Source organism: Crocodylus siamensis, chromosome 5 (assembly GCF_052110815.1).
Source record: "Crocodylus siamensis isolate JL-2025a chromosome 5, ASM5211081v1, whole genome shotgun sequence".
NCBI classification, from domain to species: Eukaryota; Metazoa; Chordata; order Crocodylia; family Crocodylidae; genus Crocodylus; species Crocodylus siamensis.
The window spans coordinates 50605914-50630848 of record NC_143399.1 but is presented as its reverse complement, the minus strand read 5'-3'; the positions used below and the strand labels follow the sequence as shown (position 1 = coordinate 50630848).

Genomic DNA, 24935 nt, shown 5'->3' with positions numbered 1-24935 from the left:
TGAATCTGAATCCGAAGCGAATGCCTGCCACTTCGCACAGACCTACTATCTAGTTTTGCTTTATATTATAATAATTCTTTCAGTTTTAATGGTAATCTAACTTAGGTTATTTTTGCGTCTGAGCATTTTTTTTAAAGCATCAAATCAAATGTGGACAATCAATTAGCCATACTTATTCGACTCGTAACACAATCCTCCACAGAATTCTCTAGCCATTCTTAATAGACTAACTACAGAATTTTTAGATACTAGTAAACTGCAGATATTAATTTACTTAAGACATCTTTACTCAGGTACATGAGCAAAAAAGAATGGATGTGTTTCTATTATTTTTTAGTTTCTAAAGGCAAGCTTTCACAAAACCTGTCCAGGCACAGTTGGGGCGTGGGGCAGGCAGCAGGAGACAAGCTTCCTGCCTCACCACATCCACACTACCTGCCCCCTACTGCTCCCTCCACTGCTTGCCCTCTTACTGCTCCCCAGTGCCTGCCCTACCCACCTGCCCTACCATGTGCTCCCCATACTGCCTTCCCCAATGTCTGTTCTCCCACTGCCTGCCCCCTTCTTCACCTCTGCCTCCCTGCCTATAGTAGTGAGGGGGATGAATTTTAGATGATCCTCTAATAATTAATTCCATACATGGAAATCATAATAAATTTATACATTTCTGTATACAGAATCTCATTACTGGGGAGATTGCCTTAAATTCAGGGGTGTCTTGTACATGGGGAAATACAGTATTTAAAGAAGGAACCCATTTTGTTCCTTGGATTAGTTCTTAATCATTAGAAGCTACCATAGTGAATTGGTGCAGGTGTATAATAGGTACACTACTTGCATAAGAAGTGGCTGCACTTCAGGGAACTGCACACAAGCTAAGTTACATCATATGTACAACAGCCTTGATATCCCAGGATGTTGATATCCCAAGATATTCAAAGCCTAAATTCAAACCTTTTTATTAGTTAAAGCTCAATTCAGTTCCTAGCTGAAAAAATTTCCCATTAATTTTCTGGAAATTATCCACTAGAACAAAAGACTGAAGTGATCCATGGCTTGAAGTAAGTGGTATTTAGATAACAACGCAGAATATAATTAAATAAAGTGTTAGGTACTGAAAATTCTTACATTGTCAAGTGGAATCCTCATTTTCATCACAGCCAAGAGACATCTCTCTCTCACTCATTTCATAAATGTAATCAACAATTAACACATTAATTAATTTATTACTTACTAGGTAATAATCAACTTTTTAAAAGTTGACAAGACATCCTCTTTTCCTCATGACTCCTCCTGTTGCCTTTGTTTTCACATATACTTATCTGAACTAGTAAGGGCTTAAAATATGGTCCAGCACTGTGCACCTAGGTTTAACTACCGTCTATAAAATGTCATCTGTGGTGCCTTCTTTTGAGATCTAGGTTACACTTAATTCAGGGGGTAGCACACTTGGTCACATTACAGTTTGTTTGCATCCACTGACCAGTATATGATCCACTCTGTCCCGCTTCTTTCGTCCAAATTTTATCATTTTCTGCCAATCGGTTTTGTGATTAGGTTCCTTCCTCAAGCAGAATAACTTCAGCACTTCAGCTGCAATGAAACTCTACATGACAGAAAATAAATCGATATCATTATATTTAGGGAAAAGGTGAATCCCGTTCAAAGCACCTGCTCTACAAATCAGATCATAGTATAGAGGGTATGTTTCAGTTCAAGTTTCTTCAAGATGTTACATATTTAAAGGAGTTTATGACAGAATTGCCCATTATTAACATGGTCTTAAAAGGAATATTATGAAAAAGTACAATTTATTTAATACAGGAGAGGGGACAGAAGTCATCACTTAAATTGCTCCAATGCTCTTATATTTAGAATTGAAAGTTGTGCTTTTAATACAGTCAGTTAGAAATTAAATCTCAGTTCATGGAGGAAAATGTGTGTTAGAGACTGAGGCCCTCTTCTCCTTCTCCATTTTTTAAAATCTTCTTGACTTTATCCTTCTCTTCTTATTAATAGGAATTTGAGGACAGCTATAGTTTGGAATATTGGATTGTATTCCTGACACTGCCATAGATCCAATGCATTATCAAGGACAAGTTCCTTAAAATTCAGTTTTATTTGAAAATGACTAGAAAAAATGCACCGTAGGAATTCCTTGTTTGTTTCCTGATGATTTCAATATGAAACCACTTTGTTGACAAGCAGCTTTTCTTCTTTCAGCCCTGCAAATTCCAAAGAGGCTTAGTGTCAAGCTGAACAACCCCAACTTGCCTTCTTGGGCATCATCATCAGTAACACAAATTCGGCAAGTGAAACAAGGCCCTCAGTCATCCTAGTGCAACCTTTTCAGATTTAAATCATGCCATCAGATGCATATGAATATTTCTATTAAGGGTAATGGGGTTGGCACAGATATGACTGAAATTTAGCATTCAGTTAACCATGCATAAACACATATAAAGTCTGGCTTGCTTAGGCTCAATCCTGCAATTGCCCTTACACCTGCACAGAGTCCTACTGAAGTCAGCACAGGTACGCAATCTGTCCACAAAGATTAAGGTTGGTTAGATCTGCAATATAAGCCTATGCCCTTAAAATCACTAAAACTGGCACATAACCCTGGAACAGAGGGGACCAAAACTGCTAGTAAAAAAAAATACCATTTTTCTAAGGGTGCACCGATAAAGATTTTTTTGTCTGACACCGGATTATTAACCAGCCACATCAACCGATACTGATATGCATCTCGGCAGTTTGGAAATCAATGTCTGGCCGGTATGTCTGTAGGGGAAAAGGGGCATGGGGGAGGGAAGTTGCGTGGGGGGTGGGGCAGATTGAGGTCCCCACAGTGAGGGAGGAAGGGGGCTGGGGCAAATGCAGGCACTGCCCAGCCAGGATGGGGTGCAGGACAGAGACACGGGAAACTTGTCTTGGGGACATTGGGGCGGTGGGGAGAAGTGGGGTGTGGCTTCTTGCTGCTGCGTGCACTCCAGGGGAAGCATGGGGGGCATGTGGCCCCCAGATTTGTTTGTGGGGTAAGGGTGGGCTGCCTGCTACAAGCCTGGGGCCAGGTGAAATCTGGGGGGCACATGCCCCCCATGCCTCCCCCACAGTGCGTGCAGCAGTGGGGAGCTGTCCCCCCTCCCCACACATGGACAAGCCACCCACAGCCCTGTCCCGTGCCCTGTCCCAGCTGGGCAGTGCCTGCTTCTTCCCCAGCTCCATTCTCTCCCTCACCATGGGGGCCTCGATCTGCCCGCCGCAACACCCCTTCCCCTCCCAGACTTACTGGCTGGACACTGCTCACCAAGCTGCCCACCTGCATTCCTAGCCATGTGCATGGTGTCTGTGTGCATGCGCACCGCATTTAATTGGTGACATTGTTGGCTATGCTGGCCAAAAAAAAAAAAAAAAGCTGATTGCCGACAATGTCAATTTTCCTTTTATTGCTGCTGATCCAATATGGACTGATCTATCAGTGCACCTCTACATTTTTCCACAATCCTTTAATCAGCTAGGACCCCACTTGAGATCTCTTTGTGAATCACTAGCTACACCTATTAAAGCCCAGGGTAATGCTTATCCACTCTTACAGAGTATTTTGTGCTCTATAAAGAGAAAAAATGACACACAAGCACAAGGTATTATAGTACGTAAGAGCAATTGTATTTTAACAACCTTTTTCTTACCTTGATCTCATCAAGGTCATTAGGATCTTTTACCCGCCGGAAGTATGCAGAAGTGATCCTGTATGGTTTCATCCAAATGGGCTGATTGAGATTAGGATCCTCAGCAAAGATTTCCCCAAAAATTTCTCTTGTTAAATCAAATACTGCCTGGACAAATAAAAAGTAAACATTTAAAAACCATTAGCTGCTAAAGGCAAATTAGCCATGGGATGAGATCAAAGTTCCACAGGGTTGTACCTTTTTATAGACCTGTTTGCTAATGGTCTCCATGTCTTGCTCCTGGATGGTATTCCCAAGGTCTATAGGAAGGCTGATACTCTGAAGATCGTGACCCAGCTCTTTCAACTTCCACAGCTCCTCGGCTGCTTCATGTACCATGCCTTCCACTTCCACTGCAGTATGAGGGACAGCCAAAGGTTCCTCACATGGCTTTGCTGGCACTTTTTGTGGCTCCGTCTTGGGCAGCACTGCTGGTTCTTCAGCTTGCTTCTGCTGAACCTTGTGGGAGCTTAAACCAAAGTCTTCATCAAACCAGTCTTGATCATCTCCTAAAGCACTCAAGAACTCTCGGCTGAGTTCCAGTTCTGCTAACCTCTTGGCAAGCTCTTTCTGCCCACTGGCACCAAACACTGGGCTTTCCTGTGATAAAAAACAAATTAAAGTTGCTAGCAAAAGCAGTATCATAAACTACTGTCTGCTCTGAATTCAAATCCAGATCAATATTTAAATATACTTCTAATATAACTGGCAGTGTATATGAATTTATTCAAAACTAAAAAACAATAGGATAATATTCATTCTATTTATATACCTGTGCTTTTACCATTCTTTCTTCAATGCTTCTGAGAAGTTACTGAAGACTTTAGACTAGACAGAAGTATTTTTAAAAATAAATGATCCATTCCTGATGTTCACTCTGCTCTGAAATCAAACAGTTTAAGATGGGGTGGGTGGCTCAACAGTTTGGTAATGGGGTATGGAATTTTTCACTTGACTTATAATCAGTATGCATATAACCAAAATCAACAGCTGAAAAGCCATTACTATCTGATGGCGGTTTTGGTGGCCTATGGGAGGTGACCTGGTGCTTCACATGACAGCAAGAGACCACCACTAAAGTGATCAGGTTTCCTTGGCACTTCAACAGAAAAACCGAGTCTTACACTCTTACCTTTCAGGTGGCTATGAAAAAACCTGAACTTCTGTTCAGGCCATAGCTATCCACTGGATACAAAACATCACTTATTGTTGAGCTGTTACTCAGCATCTCAACACGTTCATTAATGCACTTTTGCTAATGCACATTAAATTTAGTACCTCTAACACGAGAGACTAAATAAATGCACATTAGGCTGTCCTAATGTGCAGTAGCAAAAATGCGCTTTTTTAGTGATGCATAATGTGCAGTAGCGTATTTTTACTGCATATTAATGTATTAGCATAATTTTTGACATGGAGCTTTAATGTGCAGTAACATAGGCTACTGTGCATTAAAAACACACCTGTAGATATGCCCAGCATGTACTAGAAGGTTGGACATGCATCACAAGTCCTCTGCTAATACTGCAGGAAGGAGTGGCATAGAAGGGGGAGTGAAGGGAGAAGTCCTACACAAAAATGTTGACACACTGTTCTTCAAACTCAACAAATCAACTAAACAAACTATTACTCCCTCAAATCAATGCAAGATGTATACTCACTGGTCTGGGACACATATCCGGAGAAGAAACTTCCTCTCTCTCATCTTCCAATTTAGAATTTAAGAAAAAGTCGTGCAAGCAACTCTCTCCTTGTTCCTCCACATGTTGGGTTGGTGTTCTGGGTGACAGTTCCTCTTGGCCATCACAAAGCTCTTGATTGCTAAGTTGAATTTTCTCATTTCTGACCCTCTTGATTTGTTGAAATTGTTTAACAGCATCTTTAAGAAAGTCCTTAAGGAGAACATCAGTCAGCAAGCTGACCTTTTCTAATTGATCTTCTGACTTTTCTTCTTCCTGAAGTGGCAATTTAAGCTGTGCTTCTAACTGGCTCTTTTCTTTTGTCAATAAGTCCATAAGTGGAGTTGCAAGTTTCTCCAAAACTCCAGAAGAGAGATGATTTAACTTTTCAATACACTCCTCCCCTAAGATCTGTTGCTTTTCCAGTTTTTCTGACAACAGATTATCTGATGTGTCTTCTAAGAGAACAGCAGAAATCTTTTCTATGGTGCCAGGAACAATGTCATCTTTTATAGAGTATTTGAGACAGTCTATCACAGACTGCTCTTGGGCAAGTGATTCAACAGCTGCAGAAATCTCCTTCACATGTTTTGCTTCAGGACTGGAATCATCATTATCTCTTTCCCCAGCTGGCCCTTCTTGAGCAGATATGCCTGCTGGGGCTTTATCTTGAGAATACTTTTCTGTTGCATCGCTTTTCTGGTCTTCATACTTGCCAGGTTTGGAACTTCTTTTGTTTTTTGGCTCTGTTTTGTGGTGCCGATCCAATTTATCATCAAAAAATGAGTCTTCATCTTCATTTGTATCTACATAGGTATCAAAACTTTCTGAAATATGAGATATCTTATGAGGAGGGGCAAAAATACCATGCTTTTCCTTGCAATCAAAATATTTAATACCATCATAAGTTCCATTGTTATTTCCTTCAGGCTTATCCAGTTCCACACCAGCCCAGACACCTTTAGCAAACCTGGTCAGACCTTTGAATTTCAGTGTGCCAGGCTGGACACTACTCACAAGTACCCTGTCTCCAATATGGAAATTTAGGAGGCCATCTGCTTCTTCCACAATGGAAACCGAGGCCCAAAGTGATGAATCAGTGGGACCTGGTTCTCTCACTACGTCACTGCGCTCTTTATCTTTTATGAGCTCTGTTGGTGACTTAAGTTCTAATAATCTCTCTGAATGTATGCTGTCTGAGACAGAAAGAGACTTGTCACTGAGATATTCACTAATTTCATCATCACTTTCAAGACTGGTAGATCCACTCCTGGAAGATTTTGCATGAAGTGATTTCAATCTAAGTGACTGAGAGTCTTTTCTGGGGGATAGCATAGAGATCTCAAAGTCATCTTTGTAACACTCAGCAGAGGCATCTTCAACTGATTTCTCTTTTCTGTGGGAGACTCCCTCAAAATCTTCAGAGTAGGACAACCCTTTCTGACCAAATACTTGTTCTGTAATGTCTTTTTCTTCTATTAGTTTGCTCAGCTTGTAAGAAGACTTTCCTGTATCAGTACTTCGGTCACTCACAACTTCATCTTTGTTCATCTGTTTCTGTTCTGAGACTTCTTCTCTACTTTGAATATTTTCAAAAGCAAAGCCAAATAGTTCTTTCTGAGATAGCTCAATCTCAGTGCAGGGGTCTTTTTTTGGAAAGACTTCTAGTGAATTCTCCTGTTCTCTCTCTAGTGTTAAGATGGCACCAGAGCATTCTGAATGTTTAATATTAGCACCTTCAACTTCAAATTCTTCTGGTTTTCTGTACTCCATCTCTTCTGGTAACTCAGATTTGTGACTTGACACAATGTCATTAACAGATGCATCTTCTGACCTGCTCCGTAACACCTGAGATTGTCTACAATACTCTCCTAAGTCTTTGAAAAAAGATGAGGAGGGCACACTATCCAAAGAATCACCAGATTCTGCTCTGGATCTCCTTGGTGACTTTAAGACTGGAGACAGGGTTTGGGAAGGCTCTTCTGTATGAATTTCTGTTTCAATTAATCTCTTGCTGTGCATGGACACAGACTGCTCAGTACTTGATGGTACAGCATCTTGAAAAAAAAAATCATTGCAGCATTAACATGTTCAAGCATGATCTTTTACTACCTTCCATCTCTGTCAAAGTAAGTTAAGTCTAACAATGCCTGTGTTGTCGGAATACTGTAACCATTAAAATAGACTTTTAGTCCAAAAATTCCATGCTAAAGAATATTAACAATACATCTGAATATTTTAGAGGTTAGTGGACCATTTTGTAAATATTAGTATCATCCCCCTCAGTTCTAGATCCTTACGTCCTCCAATCAAACCTTTTCCCTTGCATAAGTTTAATATCATAGGATGTGAATGTGGTATGCAAAGCAAAGCTTAGCTTTTTATCTGGAGATCAAAATGGCAAATAAAGTTATAGCTGTATGCAGATCTTTAAAGATTAATGGTAAAAAAACTGAACATACATTAAGAAAAGATTTTAAATATTTTCAGACCTTACATTGTTTCTGGTTTCTTTAAGGATCAAATCTGCTTAGTTAAAGACACTCTTGTAAAATACATCACTTTTCTTTAATAACATTTTAAATTTTTTTTATTATAATCAAGTCCTTTAAAAGAAGGGATCCAAGTGCAACGTTTTCTAATTCAGGGAAGGACTATCCTAAAGGTAAAGCTTTGTTCTTGAAACCATTAAAGTAAAAATGGATGTAAATGTAAAAAAAATAAAAACAAACTTGAAATATGATCCATGCTCATTTGAGCTATCCATACTCTCTATTAATCTCCTCTACTCTGATACGGACAACAATGACTTAATGATAAACAGGTTTTTCAAAACACAGGGCCTTGTTGCATAGTAATCCTTAATAGCTGGAATTCTTAACCTCCCTGGAGGGTCCACACTAACACCTTAAAGTGACTTAAAGCACTCATGTGGCTCAAAGTTATGCCACTCCAAGACAGGATTCTCTCTTGATCCACACAACCCAGCTCCTGTTCCATTAAGGTGTGGCCACTCACAGATGTGCTGTTCAAGTTGAAGATGCGACTGCTCCAAACTCCAAGCTAGCACTACGCCAATCAATATTTGTGCAACTCACAGCATGGAGTGTAACAAGGCCCCAGTAAATAACAGAATTCTGCAAGATTAATAATAAAGACTCCTCCATCTACAGTATTTACACTTTTCCATTTACATACCAACATGTTCTGCAATGGATTCCAAAGATGCTTTGGATCGCTCTGATTCAGTCAATGATTTCCAATTCTTTGTCGTCTCAGGCCTAGGGTCAAAAAGTCAATACAGTGAACCACAGCTTTTTTCAAAATGTTAGAATAGCTATTCAAAATGTTAGTATTGGTTACAGAATCACATGCCCCACACCAATGTGTATTAATTATGAATTGAACATAGGAAGCAATTTAAAAAGTGAGGGGGAAGTTGGAATGGGTGCTGGAGAGGGTCTTTCTGTAGTGTTAATCATAAAAAATATTGCCCTCTACAATTAAAGCATAACCCTCCTATATGAGTATGCTACAAATCCCATCACATGCCAAGACAGGGACCTACCGAATTCATGGAGGAAGTAGACCTCCTTTCATTTTGCAGGTCCCCCACCACTATCTCCCGCCCTGCCAATTAGTGGAAGGGTCCTGCCTGCAGCTCACTCCTGACCAGCGGGGAGGCAAAAACTGCAGTTTTAAATATAGCATCATTTTTGCCTTCTGCCAATGATTGGCTGAGGGGCCCCAGATAGCTCTGCTGTTTGCTGCTGGCTTGCAGGGAGGCAAAAATGGTGCCACATTTAAAACCACAGTTTTAGTGTCCCTGCGGATCAGAAAGGAGCAGCAGGGTCCTCCGCTACTCAGCAATGAGGTGGGGGAGAGAAACAAGGGGTGAGGTGCACACAGGGGAGTATGCAAAATTAAAGTAGTCATCATGCACTCTGCTTCAGCCATAAATTTGGTAGGTTACTACCTACAGTGCTGGTGGAACAGAGAGAAACACAAGGAGAGATGCCAAGAGGTGTAGTGGATTATACTGCACTGTTTCACCTCAAGACAGCCTTCTTTTTTTTTTTTTTTTTTTTTTTAGGGTTCCACAAAATCAGATTCTTCATGTTTCTTCCACACAATTTTCCCTATCCTAGCACACTGCATTTTTGAGATACCCTCATAATCTCCCCTCCTCCACTAAGAAAATGGTATAAAATGTTCACACACAAAAGGGTTTTTTTGTCAGCTTCATAAGCCTTAAAAAGTTCCCCGAGTACAGTAAAAAAGATCTATTCTCCTAATGCATATAGATATTAGAAATACATCAATATCTGCTGATCAACAGACAGAAAACACAAATTGTTCTTTTCTTCCATACTTGTGCAGGAATATCTTTAGACAAATGCTTTCTTTGTTGCAAACTTGATATATTTTTGAAATAACAACTATAGTTAAAATAGAAAAATGTCTTCAAGGCACTATTAAATTACAAAGAGTTCCAAGTTACCTATGGAGTGGAGATGGCTTGATTTTAGGTTTTTCAGAAACTGAAGATGGAGTTTTAATCTGAGGTTTAGCTGTGGGTGACATGTCCAAGTCTTGGCTCAGCTCTGCTTCAGTCTTCTTGATGAACTCATCGTAAGACTGAATATGAAAAAAGTAAGATTAATAAACCACATCTACTAGAAAGAGTTAATCCACCAAACAGAAGCTATCAGATGTATATGCTGAACTGAAAGCTTGCAAAGAACAATTTTTCCAACTAGTTAGTCGATCTAATAAAAGATATCACATATTTTACCCAAAGAATCTTGTCTGTCTATATTGAACAAGTAGCTTATCTACATAGGTAACAATTCTTATTGTGAATGCTGGAGCATTTACTCTTAAAGCCAAACTCAAATACTGTTTTTCTAGCCTTACTGTATATATTACTTTCATTAAAATTAAATTGTACAACTGGTAGTACAGAAGTTTAATTAATGGGTTGCCCCTTAACTTCAAGAGCACTGTCCGTTCTATTGTTATTATTATATGGACTATGGCTGCATTATTGAAAATAATTAAATCCCTTGTGGGCCCTGCCTCCACAAGATTCATAAGAGGGGGATGAGTAGAAGCATTCTACTTGAATAGTATAAGAGAAATGATTTCTCTAGCAACTACTTACAATATATTGATTTATACAGTGCTAACAGTGTTACTTGTTACAAAGCCCTTCTTCCAGTGGTTCCTAACCTCTAGTTGTTTGATCAAACTGGCCTCCTGGGCTTTCAGTCTTTCCTTCTGTCTCTTCTTCTGTTGCTTTTTCAGTTGGTAGACAACAGACTTCCTCTTTCGTAGCTCTTCTTTTAGGGCCCTGATCCGGCCTTCAATGTCACTCTGGTCAGATGTAGTTTCTGAAAAAAGGTTAGTTTAAACTTAAACTTTCAAATAACAATGTAAGTAACACAGCAACGCTATCCAAAAAATACAAATAAACAGTCAAAGGACTCAAATCATTTTACATGTAAAAAAGTAGTAAAATAAATTAAATTTTAAAAAGTTCATTTCATTAAAATAAACACTGTTTAGTTCCATATACATATGGAAGTAAACAAGTGTCACATCACACTTTATTCAATTTGGAAAAGGCAGAGTTATGGCTTTTAGTCATATTGTAGATCCTTTGAATGTCAGAATCACTAAACATTGTAATTCACATGCTAGAATGTGGCACTGAAGAAACGGCTGAATATCCAAAATGGGCAGGATTCCTGATGCATTTAAAGATGAAAATACACAAGACACGCAACAAAGATGTTTGTTATGGGTATGCTCCGTGTAGAGGTAACACTTAAGATAGCCAATACATACTAGAGCGGGGGTGGGCAAAATGCGGCCTGGATGCTGGATGCAGCCCGCTGGGCCATTCTATCCAGCCCACGGGGCCCCTAAAAAATTTAGAAAATTAACGTTCATCTGCCCTGGACTGCCTGTCATGCGGCCCTCCACGGCTTGCCAAAACTCAGTAAGTGGCCCTCTGCCCAAAATAATTTCCTGTCCCTGTACTAGAGGGTTTGTTTTGTTTTAATTTTCAGAAGGTAAGTTTAACATGCATTATATATATCATTGTCCTCATGCCACACCATTAAGCTGAGAATCACAATGCATTCTTATACCCTTTGGCAGATGAAACACACTTGAAGATAAAGATAATTAAATAAACTGTGCCCCCCCCCCCAAAACAAAAAAGCAAACCACACAGGATATAAATTACAGAATTAAAAATCAAATGTCAAGCCTTTTAACTCCCAGTTATTTCTAGCCAATATGGCATATGGGAGAGAGGGGAGGGGAGCGGTGCATGTTGTTGTGAATGAGGCCAGTATTCAATTCACAAAATTAAACAACAACAACATAGCTCTACTCTCTGTTTAATTAGGCAGGATGCATTGTAAACAGCTTCTAACACTAGCCATATCAAGCTGTGCTTCTCTGAACAAATTTACATCATGAATGTGTCATGAATTTTTCTGGACAAGATCTAAAGAGAAAAGTTGTCCCGAAAACTTCTTGTCCTTTTTTTTTTTTTTTAAGGAACTTACACATTAAACAGGACCCCTCCCACCTCCCCCGCAAAAACAACACCCTATGCTAAAAGAACATAAGGTCTCATAATCAAACACTTAATTGCTAGAGAATACCAGAATAAAGGTCGTCTCTACAATCTCTTTGCCCCATCTTGTGTCTGCATTATGCTACACCTTTAATGACATATGATTGTTTTTTGGATTCACCATACACTGTTTTATTTTATTCTGATTGCTGCACACTCTTCAAACCTGATCTGAAGACAGAATTATTAAATTTACTACTGTGCTTTTCTCTGACCCTTATTATAGTTGCTGTGTGCTTCACTAATATTAAACAGATTTACGTTCACAGTACCCTTGTGAAATGAAGAGGTATCATTATCCCTGCTTTAGTGATGGGCAGGGATCTGAATTTTCTGTTCAATGCAGAAAAACAGATAAAAAAACACACATTTTTCTCAGTTAACACAGAAAAATGTGGGTTTCTCTTTTAAAGAAGAAAAATGTGGGAAACCACAAGTTTCCCTTTGCAAGTTGGCTGGTTATCTGATTTGAGAAACATAGGATCTGATTTTTCAGAATATGTAGCTTTAAAAAGTAACACAGTCAAAATTCAACTTCTGTTGACTTCAGATACAGCTGTGAGTGCTCAGTGCTTCTGCAAGGTAGATCCTGGGGTGTCAAACTGGGCTTTCACACTGCTATCAGATTTCACAGATATTTGATGACAACAGAGTAAATCTCAGGAATACCGAGTTCCTTTCTAATATTTGAAGGAGAAGTTAAAATACTGGGTACAGATCCTTCTGCTCAGTCATTTCCAGCCTGTCTTTGTCCCAGTCTTGTCTCGTCCTTTTTGTAATCCCTTTCACCTCACTAAATCAGTCCCAGTTTCTAATCCTCAGATTATTCTAGTCCACGTGCCCTAGTTAAACCAATCCTGTTCTTCTCTCACAATCTTCCCTACTAGCAATGTTGTCACCAGCTATAGCTTTTTCTGCAATGGACTCCCCACCTCAGTCTTCTGTTTCTACTTTATCCCAGACTGAGTCCCAATTTCCCTCCTGTCAAACCTCTGGTCCCCTCCCAGTTGAGACTTCCTTGTCCCACCTTACTGCTAACACACCCACCCCCATGTCTGCTTCTTGTCTTGTACATTTGAATCAAGCAGCAAGGTTCCTTCTCCCAGATGGTTCTGGTGCTACGTAGTGTTTGTCTGCATCCTAGAATAGAAAATACAGGGGAAATCCTTCTTGCCCCAAGGCTGGAATGTGCTTAGTGGGTACTGAATCAAAAACTCTGAAGTCTCTACATGCTTATTAAAAACTGGACATTTTCAATAGCTTTAACACTGGTTAAACTTGAGCACTTTTCATTATGGCATGCCACCTTCCTGTGGAATTTCAAAATTCTTGCTCCAAAGAGTGGGGACGCTACAGCTTCTTAAAAAAAGAAAAGCGGTGAGGTGGGGGGCCAAGAGTTCAATATTTTTTTTTTTAACATATTGTTCTCCAGTCTTGTGCTCAGGAATGATGGAACTCTTAACTGAAATTTTCTGAGAAAATTCAGCCTAAAGACAATGCCCTAAATTCATCCTAAAGAAAACAAAACAAGAAAAAAAGAAAAGAATTCAGAATTGATGAAAGTTGCCAAATGGTGCAACTCAGAGAATGAAGTCCTCAAACTACACAACAGATAAACCCAAGGCAGAGGTAACTACATAGCCTTTCCTATAGCAAAAGCAGCATTAAACAATAAAACATCTCTAGATGGAAATAATTAAGAACAAAAGATCATGAACACAAAAACCCCTAGTAAGGCCTACTTTTTAAAAAAGCAAAATGAAGGAAACAATAAGCTTAAGTTCTCATAGCACAGAGAACATGTGTAAACTAAAACTAACCTTCTAAGAACTGATTCTAGGGCTCTATGTTGCTTCCAGAAAAAATAATGACATCTGTGCTTAGAAAACATTAAGCTTTATAAACTTTACTGATCAATTGCATGGAGGTAGGAGGACTTGCATGAAAGTCTTGGCAACCTTAACAACTGGATTTATGAGTCAATTTATTGGCTTAAACAGTGTTGAAAAATATATGAAAGCACAAGAAAATGCATTCTCAGTATCTACAATCTTACCTGACTGTGTCATGGATAAAGACTCATCAGACCAACTGTGGGACACCTGATGGGATTTCAAAGGTAAACGCAGCTGCCCTCCAGTTCTGTGGCTTCCTTTGCTGGAATCCTGTTTTGACAGAGTTGTACTACTTTTGGAAGGAGACTAATCAAAGAAGAAAGAAAAAACAAGTACCTGCTTGTAAAGCTCAATTTAAAAGTATGAGATCATTGTCATTACTAGCTTATTACAAAGATGGAAGTATTCTCTAGTCATAAACCTTTAGCAACACTAAGCAGTTAATTCCGTTTTATTATGCATCAAACTACAAGCATCAAAAGGAGCAATAGTGATCATTTGCCTTTAATGTAGACCCCAGTAATCCTACCTTTTATGGATTACCCTTCTGTTATACAAGTACATTTACGCATTTTTGATTAACAAGTTCAATTTTTTTTTTTTTAAACAACTGAGGTAACCGTAACTTGTACGAAATGCATGCAAAACTGCAGATGTGTAACAGGGCAGATCTGCACCATGAGCAGCAATAGCACATGAGGAAGCAATGATCATCAGACTGCCAGTGGCAGTAGTATGGCCAATCATCAACTGCAGTGGCTGTTTTGTCTGCAGTCCCTCCACCAGCCCTGCTAAAGTTGGCACCCGGGGCTCCTGATCTTGTCTTCCCACCTTCCCCCTGTTCCCCACCCTCCCCCCAGTTAAGCTACTGAAGTTTAAAAATGCTTAATTGACCCCCATTCCCAAACAGATTATTCTCCAGTGACTTTTAAGGAATTCTGACACTAGTATTTTTATAGATAGTTGGATTTTTTTTAAAGAAACAACAAAATAATTAAACTTCCAAGTAGCCAAAGGTTAATTTTCTACATGTTTCCTGATGTTTGTTTTCCAGTACTAGAATATAGAAGTAAAAAGCATAAAAAGGTCACTCACAAGCTTGGCAGGTGAGGTAGCAGACTTGAGGTCCTGCGAAGAAACTATTTCTTCAGTAAGTGTACTGTGATCAGGGCTTGCAGGCTGTTCATGCCCCATAATCTCTGATGGGATAGACTCAGCAGCTGGACTCCCTAGTTCTTCAGGAACAGAGCTTTCACTGTTTAGATGAGAACAGGAAAGCACTGGAGACTCTTCTTCACTGGCTGTTTCTGAAAAGAGATTACAGGAGGGAAGAGAGAGCATATGGTAAGAGTCAGCCATGCAAGTACATGCCCTGAACATTATTTTGATTTATGCATTTGATGAAACAAAACATAAAAAACAATACATGTCACAAACAGCATTTAAGTACCAGATTACACAATGTTGTTTAACTTGTATGGCTTGGATTGCTCAACAAGGCATACATTTTTAGCAGAGAATTGCAACTAAAGTCTGTCAGATTTTAAGTGTGACAGCTGAATGCCAATAACAATAGCGTTTCAGCATATTCTAAATTAACTTTTGCCAAATTAAATGATTCTAAATGAACAGCTCTCAGCGTTCAGAAATGACAGCCTTCTCTACTCAGTTAAGGCCTCCACCAGCCACTGTGTTGCTGAAGTCAACTGTTGTGGAATAATGCTGAAGTATAAAATCAATCAATGGGAATAATAATAGTTGTGGATGAACCCAAGAGGGGGAAGAGTTTAAAATGTTATGATTTAATTCACTGCTGCCAGGTGAAATAATCCTAAGGTGAGGACTTGGTTTTAACATTCCTGTTTTCATTTTACTTCTACAAGATCTATAAAATGTTATGGCGGGTGAGGACCCCACACACCTTGGAAGACAACTTCATGTTGGAGACTGGGGAAGCCCCCCACCTCCCCAAATTTCCAAGCAAATTGTGCACGTACATTTATTATAGATTCATGGAGGAACTGATTTCTAGCCTTTTTTATACTACAAATATATTTACTTTTCCTTTTCAACACTCTGGGGTTTGAGCCTATTAAAACTATACAACTGGGCATTCAACTTTACGCATTTTACAGCCATGTGGAGTCAAAATGGCTGTTAGTAGTGATATGAGACATGCATTAGAACAACAGAGGCAGTTGAACACAAGTATCAGGTATACATCAGGATGTAGATAAAGGAAAGCCCAGAGTCAAGGATGTGACTAGGAGGAAGCAACTGGAGGCAAACAGTTTTGAAGAGAGGACAAGATGGTGCTTGTGGGAGATCCTCTTGCCCAAAAACAATTAAAAAGGCAAGTCTGTTGAAGACATGCCTGGGTAAGTGGCAAGCATTAATGATGTGATCACTTAAAGGTGAAAGCATGAAGGGGGAAAAGACAGTAAAGAGCAGAAGAGCACACAAGACTATATGGAAGTGTATAGAGGGTGAATCACTGCCAAACAGAGAGAACACACAATTACTAGTTCACTGATTATGCTGCCCAGGGGTCAAGTGTCAACAAGACAGCCTGTGGGCTGGTGTCCTATCATCTGGCCTGTGGTGCTGTCTCTGAGTCTCAGGCTGGCCCTGCATGCTACAATAATAGCAAGCAGAGCCAGTTTGGCCCTGTGTGTTGGATCCTGTGTCAGTCCAGATTAGCCCACAGACAGGCCCTGTGTGCCAAATTCATCATGTAGGGCCAGTCTAGGGCCAGCATACACAATGCAAACAGCACACCTGGTTGATTTGGGGTGCATGCTGTCTCCAGCATCAAGGGTTGGTCTATGGGCCTGATCAGACTCACAGATTGGCTCTGCACCATTCATCTGGTTTGTAAGACTGGCCCAGTTTGATACCCTTGTTTTATGTTATGTCAGTTTACCAATTTCATGAGCTCCAAGAAGCTGCGGACACTATTTAAACTAATTCTTTATTTGAACATTCCTTGGTATTACCTTTGGGTTCAGTCCTCTGGTCGCCCTGTTCCTTCTTTGCTGTTTTTGTTTTGAGTAGCTGTTTGTCCCAGGCAGCTAAAGCTTGTTTCTCTATCCGGCGTATCTCCACTTCCTCTGCATCTAAACGGCGCTTCCACTCCAGTAATTCTTCAGCATGCTGTCGCCGCTGCATCAGTTTTTGTTCTCGCTTAGTCAAGAACCTAATAAATATACAAGGCAATGAAAAGAAATTCACCGTATCCAAAAACCCAATCATGAGGTGCTTTGTCATTATGATGTACAAATATTCACAACCAAAAGGTAATCAGCTAGGACAGTATCAATGCTATGTAAGACTCCCTATATTTCTAATATACAACTAGGAAAAAACCCTAAATAAAATGGAAGCTAGTACTTTCTTGATAATATTCTATAATACTTATGATTACTCACTGACAACCTACAAAGAACAAACACAGAGAAAATGTTGAAGTACTCTGTCAATTGTAACAAATATTAGCCTCTTCTATTTCACATCTTTAAGCATTACTGTAAAAATAAGTGGGCAAGTCTTTAAAACAAAAGTATGCTATCATATTGGTAATGCATAGAGAGGCCTACCTCTGATTTTTAATGCTGTTTCCTCCAAAGAGGTTTTAAATTTAACTTTTCACAAAGTCCACTGAATCAGAGTCATAATACAATTCTGCTCAAAGTTAAATGAGGGGCCCAATCTATTAAAGAGTGTGATAAATAGGTGAGAACAATCAGGACTCATGGTAGAGGGTGAGTAAACTAGAAGAAGCTTATAATATCCAAGTTTTGAGGAGGCTCAATAATAAATTGATGGTTAGAAGTAATCTAGCAATAACCAATTTGAAATAATGTTTGTAGCAGTCCCCATCTTGACAGAAAAAAGTGCCTTTGGCATTAAGTTGGAACCCTCAAGAAAGTAGCGATCACTGGGAAAGCAAGCATTCCTGTTACAAAATACAAACATTTTCCTTACTAGCCTCAATGTCAAAGAAGAGACTGTACCTTCATATACTACAGCGTTCTTTCCAACTACATGAACAACCATAAGGAAAGTGAGCATGGTTCTATATTGGCAATTCACTTGAACAGCAGCTAAAGTAAGTGACTTCTTCATTTGAGCACTGCCTGCTCAGATCCCTTCCCTTGAGAGATTGTGTAACATTATACTTCTCAAAAAAGAATATGATCAGGTGAATAAAGGGTGTGTGACTGCCCTCTCCACCTCAACTAGTTAGACTATCTGGCTGGTAATTTAAGACTATAAAGCTTAACAAAAGTAAGAATCAAACTGCAGGTAGCATCCTCATTTTTTCCTGGTGACAACTTTTCCAAGCAAACCGTAAAACCCAGAAATGCTGGAAAACACCCAGAATGCATCTGACATAAGTAGTCATAGGATTTGTATATACATTCTGGTCCCTGTCTTTAAATAAACTGAGCATAGCATACCCCAAGTTTATTTTCAAATACCACAACACATCTGGGAGATGGAATTTTAATACTCTAAATAAGTAAGGACCTGCTTAATATTCACATCGTACAAAACATAGGCTTCCACTAAATGTGAGGCTTACAGAAAAGCTTGCATCAATTAATTTATCTTCTAAAATGAAGTTTTGGATATATAAACAAAAAAAATTGTGGAACAAATCATATCAGCAGATAGCAAGATCTGAATTTCACTGTTTGCACTGCAAGTCTGGTCACTAATGCTGGACCCAGACATGCAGGCATGCATGGTTTGTGGCCATTCAAACCTCTCTGCAATGCCACAAACAGCACAAGTTGCATAGTAATCAGTGCATGACATTGCTAATTTACAACAAGGCAAAATTTGCTACTGGGATTTCCCAGTAGCAAAAATAATCCCGGAAAAAGCAGCGTAACCCATGCCAAAGTGCCAAGTGCTGGGACAAATGCAGAGATGGAGGAGCAGGCTGCCAGCGGCCTGCTCCCCCATCAGAAACAGGCAAGTCGCTAAACATGTGAACCTGGAGATTAGGGTCTCATGGCAATGAATGAAAATTTTCTCCGATTAAAAAGCTACTACTGTTACAAAGGAGATGAATATGCGAATAGCCCAAAGCATGTTATTAACTGACATGCAAAAAGATTCAAGGGTCATTCCCTCACACACAAGGTCTTCCAACTTGGAGCCAATTGCTTAAAGGGCCTACTAAATGAGACAGCCAATTGGTTAACTGTTTCTAAACGATTCTCTGACTAATTTGCCCCTATTCTTGTGGGGCAGAGGTGGGTGACAGCCAGAAGTTCTCAGCAGAAATGAAAGAGTAGGACAGGAGTTATATATACAGAAGAGATAACTTTATAGGAGTTATATAGTAGTAAACAACTGAAAGATCTCCCTTGAGCAACCAAAACTGATCTAGATAATTCGCCTGTTATTCTGCTCAGTAGCTCCTGAAATGTCTTGTGGAAAAGCAGATATGTAGATGATGAAAGCAGACTCATTTGGTGAAGAGAAGCAGCGGCTACTTGAATGACTACACCTCTTTTCCTCCAGAGACCAGAAATCTGTTTGGACAGAGGTAAAACTAAGCAGAGATACGTCTTCTTTAGATATGTACATAATGATATGAGACCCAAAAGCTAGAGACCACATAATAAAGAAAGAGCGTTGTCCAAAGCAGTCAAGAATTAAACATGAAAGCTGGATCATCACAAGCCTTCACAAAGGCCTCTATCACCAAGAGAAAACAAAATGAGACTTTGTTAGATCAACAAGTCAAAGGCTATAAGGATCTTTTATGGTTATTTCAGAAGAATACTGCATAGAGGCCTCACCATATTGAGAACTCCTGGAGCACCCCTCAAACTGCATCCTGGCATTGATCTTTACCCACAGCAAAGATTCAATAACTTGTTTTAAAAAATCTACATAAGCCTAAAGGGAGCTGTCATGTACATCCTCTTCTTCCTTACATCAAGAGATGAGCTTTGAGTCCAATCAGAACTCCTGTCTTCAAAACTATTTTGAAAGCAAAAATTCTTAAAAGCTCAACTTCCAGGCACCTTTAGACAACAGAACTTTGCTAAGTATTTCAACTAGGACAAAAAGTCATACAGTAGGGGTAGGCAATTATTTCATCTGGAGGACCACTTAACGACTTTTGGTGGGGAGGGAATTGTGTGTTGTTGGGTGTGGGTGCCCCCTACCACGTCTCCCCCACCCCCCATAGTGCACAGCCCCTGCCATGGCAGCACAAAGCAGCAGGTCCTCAGGACACTCATGGGCTGTGGCAGGCAGAGCCCCCCAGTGGCACATAGCTCCAGCTGAATCCCAGGAGCCATGTGCTGGCACAGAGCCAGACCAGTCCAGCTAGCTGACATGAGCCTTCAGGCCAGAATGGGCTGGCTCTGTGCTGCTGTACACAGCTCCCAGCACTGCAGGTGGGACCTATGTGCCATCTGGCTGGGCTGGCTCTGTGCCCCCTCACGGGGCTTCCAGCACTCCAGTGGGGAGCCACACGTGAAGGCACAGAGACCATCCAGCCTGCTGGTGTGCAGCCCCCCACAGCTCCCAGTCCGTGTGCTATCACACCAGGCTCCATACCTCCATGTGCAGCTGCCCGCTGGAGCGCTGGAAACCCCACATAGAGGCACAGAGCCAGCTCAGCTCAGCCCAGCCCAGCCTGATGGCACACGGCTGCCACTTGCAGTGCTGGTAGCCCTACATGCTGGCATGCAGCCAGCCTGGCCTGGCTGGCTGGTGTGCACCAACCACCCAGGCTGAGCAGGCTCCATGCCGCAGCTGGAGCCTACTGTCTGCTGCTGCCAGCAGTGATGGGGGCTATGCATCATGGTGGGGTGGGGGGCATGTGGCAGAAGGGCCCACACTCGCCCACAAACCCCACACCCACTGGCAAGAGCTGCCCTCCCCACTCACCAGCTATGCAGTCCTGCTCCATCGCACATAGTGCCTCCGTATGGGGCTCCCAGCTGGAGTGTCGGGCACCCCACAAAGATGGAAGCACAGAGCTAACCCAGTCCAATGATGCACAGCCTCCAAAAGCCCACTTCCTGCTGGCTTTCAGAGGGGCAGCTGTGGGCCAGGAGTAATTTTTTTTTTTTTTTTTTTTTTTTTTTGGAGGGGCCCCATGGGCCATATAGAACGGCCTGGTGGGTCGGATCCATCCTGCGGGCTGTATTTTGCCCACCCGTCATACAGCCTTCTCTTCAACAAGTAGAGTTAAGTTGGAACTCCTACTCTGAATTTGGGAAACTTAATGGAAAATCTGCATAAGTTGTGCATCAGTGCTGGGAGTGGGACTCAAAGGAATAGAATGTTGGTCTGAATACAAAATTGTCCCATATATGATGCACACTATTTAAATACTTGAATTCTCCTCAGGCTCAGCCATCTTGCAAGGCCTGACAGTGAAGTAAACTGCGTCAAAATATCAGGACCAGGAAAATATATTCTCCATGTACAACTGATCCTGATTGGGGGCTGGGGGTGGAAGAAATGAACTAGACAACATCTAAATTTTCCATGATTCAATGAACTAAACAAAATCAGATGCCCAAGGAATCAACCCACAGAAGCACAGAATGGCATGAAGAACCAACTAACCTGATTGCTACACAAAACTTTTAACAAAGCTATAGAGGTTGTCAAAACCAGTGTAAAAGAACAACAATTCAGCCCTTCAACCTATGGTGGCAAAAGGAAATAAAGGACTAGTTGAAGTTCAATTCCCTTCTATAACTCTTGGGGCTGAGTGGTCAGAACCACAGGGAATGTACATACAACCTCAATATTTGGTACATTCTAGAGGGTTCCAATCACAACACCAATGGCACACACACACTTCCTCATAAATGGGAATCTCTACAGAAAATTATCCAATAAGACCTCTAGTTTATATTGGAGAGGAAGTTTTGGAGGAAAAGTATACAAACAACATCACCATTCTCAGAGGCTAACTATGCTTCTGGTGCTAAATGTTGCATTTTTAAGCTGTCAGTTCCAAAAGTTTAAGAGAAATCATGGCATAAGAACAGCTTGTGCGTGCAGTTAAGATGATTAAGCTTGGGGTTCTCCCCATACACACATACTGTAACTAAAGTCCAAGTGTACAGACTTTAAAAGCTAAGACCTAGATAAAGTTCCCACTGCTGTTCTGCAGTAACAACTGGATAACAGGGACATGGAACAGGCTGTCTACCTGCCATTCAGAATACCTAATTAGCAATACGAGATTCATTTGGACATAGTGAGGAAAGTCTGCCAAAACTCTATCCTGATGAAGAGTTTCCAGTCTATTTAGGACTGAACAGAGCATGCTCGATCAAAGAGTCTACCACTGAGAAAGGTACCGTTACCTGACCAATTGGTTGTAGATATACAGCTGGAATTTGGGGTGGAGGTTGGGAAAACAGACACTGAGAGAGGCCCAGTGGTGAGACGTAAAGACAGAGAAGAAGTAGTGAACAGGAGAGCAGTGTCTACAAAATAAGGAGGAAGAGTTTAAAAACAAGATAGCAAAAGACAGAAAGAATGAGAGAAGGAGAGCATCTAGCAAATATTTTTTTAAAATGCATTAAACATTACACTGATTTTAGATCACCTAGTCTATCAAACAGAAAAAAAACTGTACGTTTTACTTCAAAGGTAACAGAACATAATGACTTGTGCATAAACTGTGAAATATTATTTTTTAACAATTACATTCATGCAGCTTTTCTTATTGTTAACTGTCTTAATTTTTCCCTCAATCTTAGGATATGTACTATTGCCCAAGTGCAAGCTTCTATTTGCAGTTCTATCTATGCATTTATACCCTGGTCTTCAGCAGCTGCTATTCCAATACACAGTAAAGAATGTTAATAGAACTAAATTATGTACTGGTTTTGCAATGTGGAGAATTATATGAGTCTGACCCACTTAAAGACATTTTCACTTAGAGGTTCATATTTACATCAGATCACTTCTCTAAAAGGTAAACACCAGTGAATTAAAGATTATCATCACTTGGTTAACAAACAGCGAAATGATTTCAGAAAAAGTCTGACATGTTCACTAGTTCATGTTTTTTCTAGTTATACTGCAAGCATTGCTATTTTGCCTTCTCAGTTAAACACAAGCTTGAGTTCACATTTCTCTGGTTAGGCGCCATCTGATTTATTAAAAGTACTATGTTGTACGGTAGGATCCATCTTACTAAATTCTTGTCTGATAATCACTTGAAATCAGTCTCCTAATGAGATGTTGGTGTAAGTTATTCATAAGAAAATGACATGCTACACATAGTTCATTATTAATTACAATGCAAGGTAAGAAACCTATTTATGTAAAGCAACAACAGAATGTCAGTTCCTTTATGTCCTTAATGCATTGTTTGTTATTGTTAAAGCCACAAGGGATTGGAGGAAAGGGGAGAGGGTTAATTCTCTTTGACAGAGCATGCTCCTGTTCACATGCACACTACAAGGATTCATGGAATAAGACAACTCTTCTCTTTTCTTGTTAGGAGAAGACAGGTACTGAAGCTGCCACTTCAGCTACAAGACGAAAGATCTCTTCCCTTGCTATAGAGTAGAGCAAGTTCAGCATTCTTATCCTGTCCAAAGCACAACAGATTTTTTAAAAGCCACCTTTCTTCCCCCAGTTTGCTTTTACTTAATTCTTATTATTTACTTTCTTTACTATACTACATCTCATGCAGTATAGACAAATTCAGTACTGGTACTTTAAGGGCTGACTTTCTTTTTCTGCCCCTCTCAAGAACCTATCAAAAATGTCTCGTCATACTGTGTTTTAACAGCATTCTTGACATAGGATCATGGGAAAGTAGGGCTGGAAGGGATATGACGAGGTCATCTAATTCAGCCCCCTGCTCAAAACAGGATTATCCCCCACTAAACCATCCCAGGCAAGTGTCTGTCTAACCTATTAAAAATTTTCCAGGATGGAGATCCCACATCTCCAGGCATCCTACTCCAACGCTCAACCACCCTCATAGTCAGAAAGTTCTCTTTAGTTCCAAAGCAAATTTCTTCTGCTGCAGTTTGAGGCCATTGCTCCTAGTCCTAGTCCCTTGCAACCACAGAGAAAAAGGCCATCTCCACCCCGTTTATACTGCCCTTCAGATACCTGAAGACTTATCAAATCCCCCCATCTCAGTTTTCTCTTCTCCAGAATCCTAGTTATTTCAGCTTTTCATTGTGTTTTGCAGACTTGTCATTTTTGTCACTGTGCTGGACTCTCTTTAATCTGATTACTTCTTTTTTGACGTCCTAAGTGCATGTCCTCCAAAATAAAGCCACTGAAGTCTACACTGCTGTTCTATTTTTTTTAAATGACTAAGCACCCAATTTCAGGGCCATCTATTAAAACATCAAGTATGAAAAAAATAATCAGCTTGACAAAAGATAACCTTTCAGAGCAGTGGCTTTCAACCAGAAGACTGCAGTCCATCAGTAGGCCATAAGGATGGCTGTGAAGCTAGAGTGGTCAGCTGACCCCCCCACAATGCATGCCAACACAGCACCAGGCAGCATTTTAAGCCACTATGCTGAGTTTTACCTTCTGAACAAGAAGCAGTATATCAACTTACTGATCTCTAAGAGGCACAGCAAATTAGACAAGGTTTAGTGATGTTCCAATTCAGCCTTCCTCATTCTGGTTAAGGACGCAGCACAGTATAGTGCTAGGTTTGGGTACTTATGCACAGTACTGCCTTGCACCAAAATAGCAATGGGCTATGACAGCTTTAGTATGGTACTTCCAACTTTTGATCATGCAGATCAGTTCTTAATTAGGTCACAGGATCCAAAAAGTTGAGAACCACGGTTCTAGGGATCTTTTCATATTTGAACAAAGTCCCACCTCCTCTCCCCTTAAATTAACATTTACCAAACACATACAACTGAAGAAAAAAGAAAAAAGTAATGAATGTGGAACACATACATTAGACCACACACACACCCTCCCCCAATACCAA

At 40.3% G+C, this 24935-nt stretch overlaps 1 protein-coding gene across 7 annotated transcripts in view; it reads right to left on the bottom strand.

Moving 5' to 3' along the window:
- Positions 1-24935, bottom strand: part of CEP350 (centrosomal protein 350) — a 116175-nt gene that overhangs the window by 13740 nt on the left and 77500 nt on the right. For 5 of the 7 annotated variants that reach the window (XM_090047668.1, XM_090047667.1, XM_090047670.1 and 2 more), the window contains 11 exons: positions 22315-22437; positions 16954-17153; positions 15053-15264; positions 14119-14263; positions 10643-10803; positions 9912-10048; positions 8609-8691; positions 5393-7467; positions 3930-4331; positions 3693-3839; positions 1484-1606 (listed from right to left, as the gene is read on the bottom strand). In XM_090047668.1, coding sequence (XP_089903794.1) covers positions 1484-1606; positions 3693-3839; positions 3930-4331; positions 5393-7467; positions 8609-8691; positions 9912-10048; positions 10643-10803; positions 14119-14263; positions 15053-15264; positions 16954-17153; positions 22315-22437 — 3808 coding nt within the window. The remainder of the gene's footprint in view (positions 1-1483; positions 1607-3692; positions 3840-3929; positions 4332-5392; positions 7468-8608; positions 8692-9911; positions 10049-10642; positions 10804-14118; positions 14264-15052; positions 15265-16953; positions 17154-22314; positions 22438-24935) is intronic. The other 2 variants (XM_090047671.1, XM_090047672.1) reach the window with 1 other exon arrangement.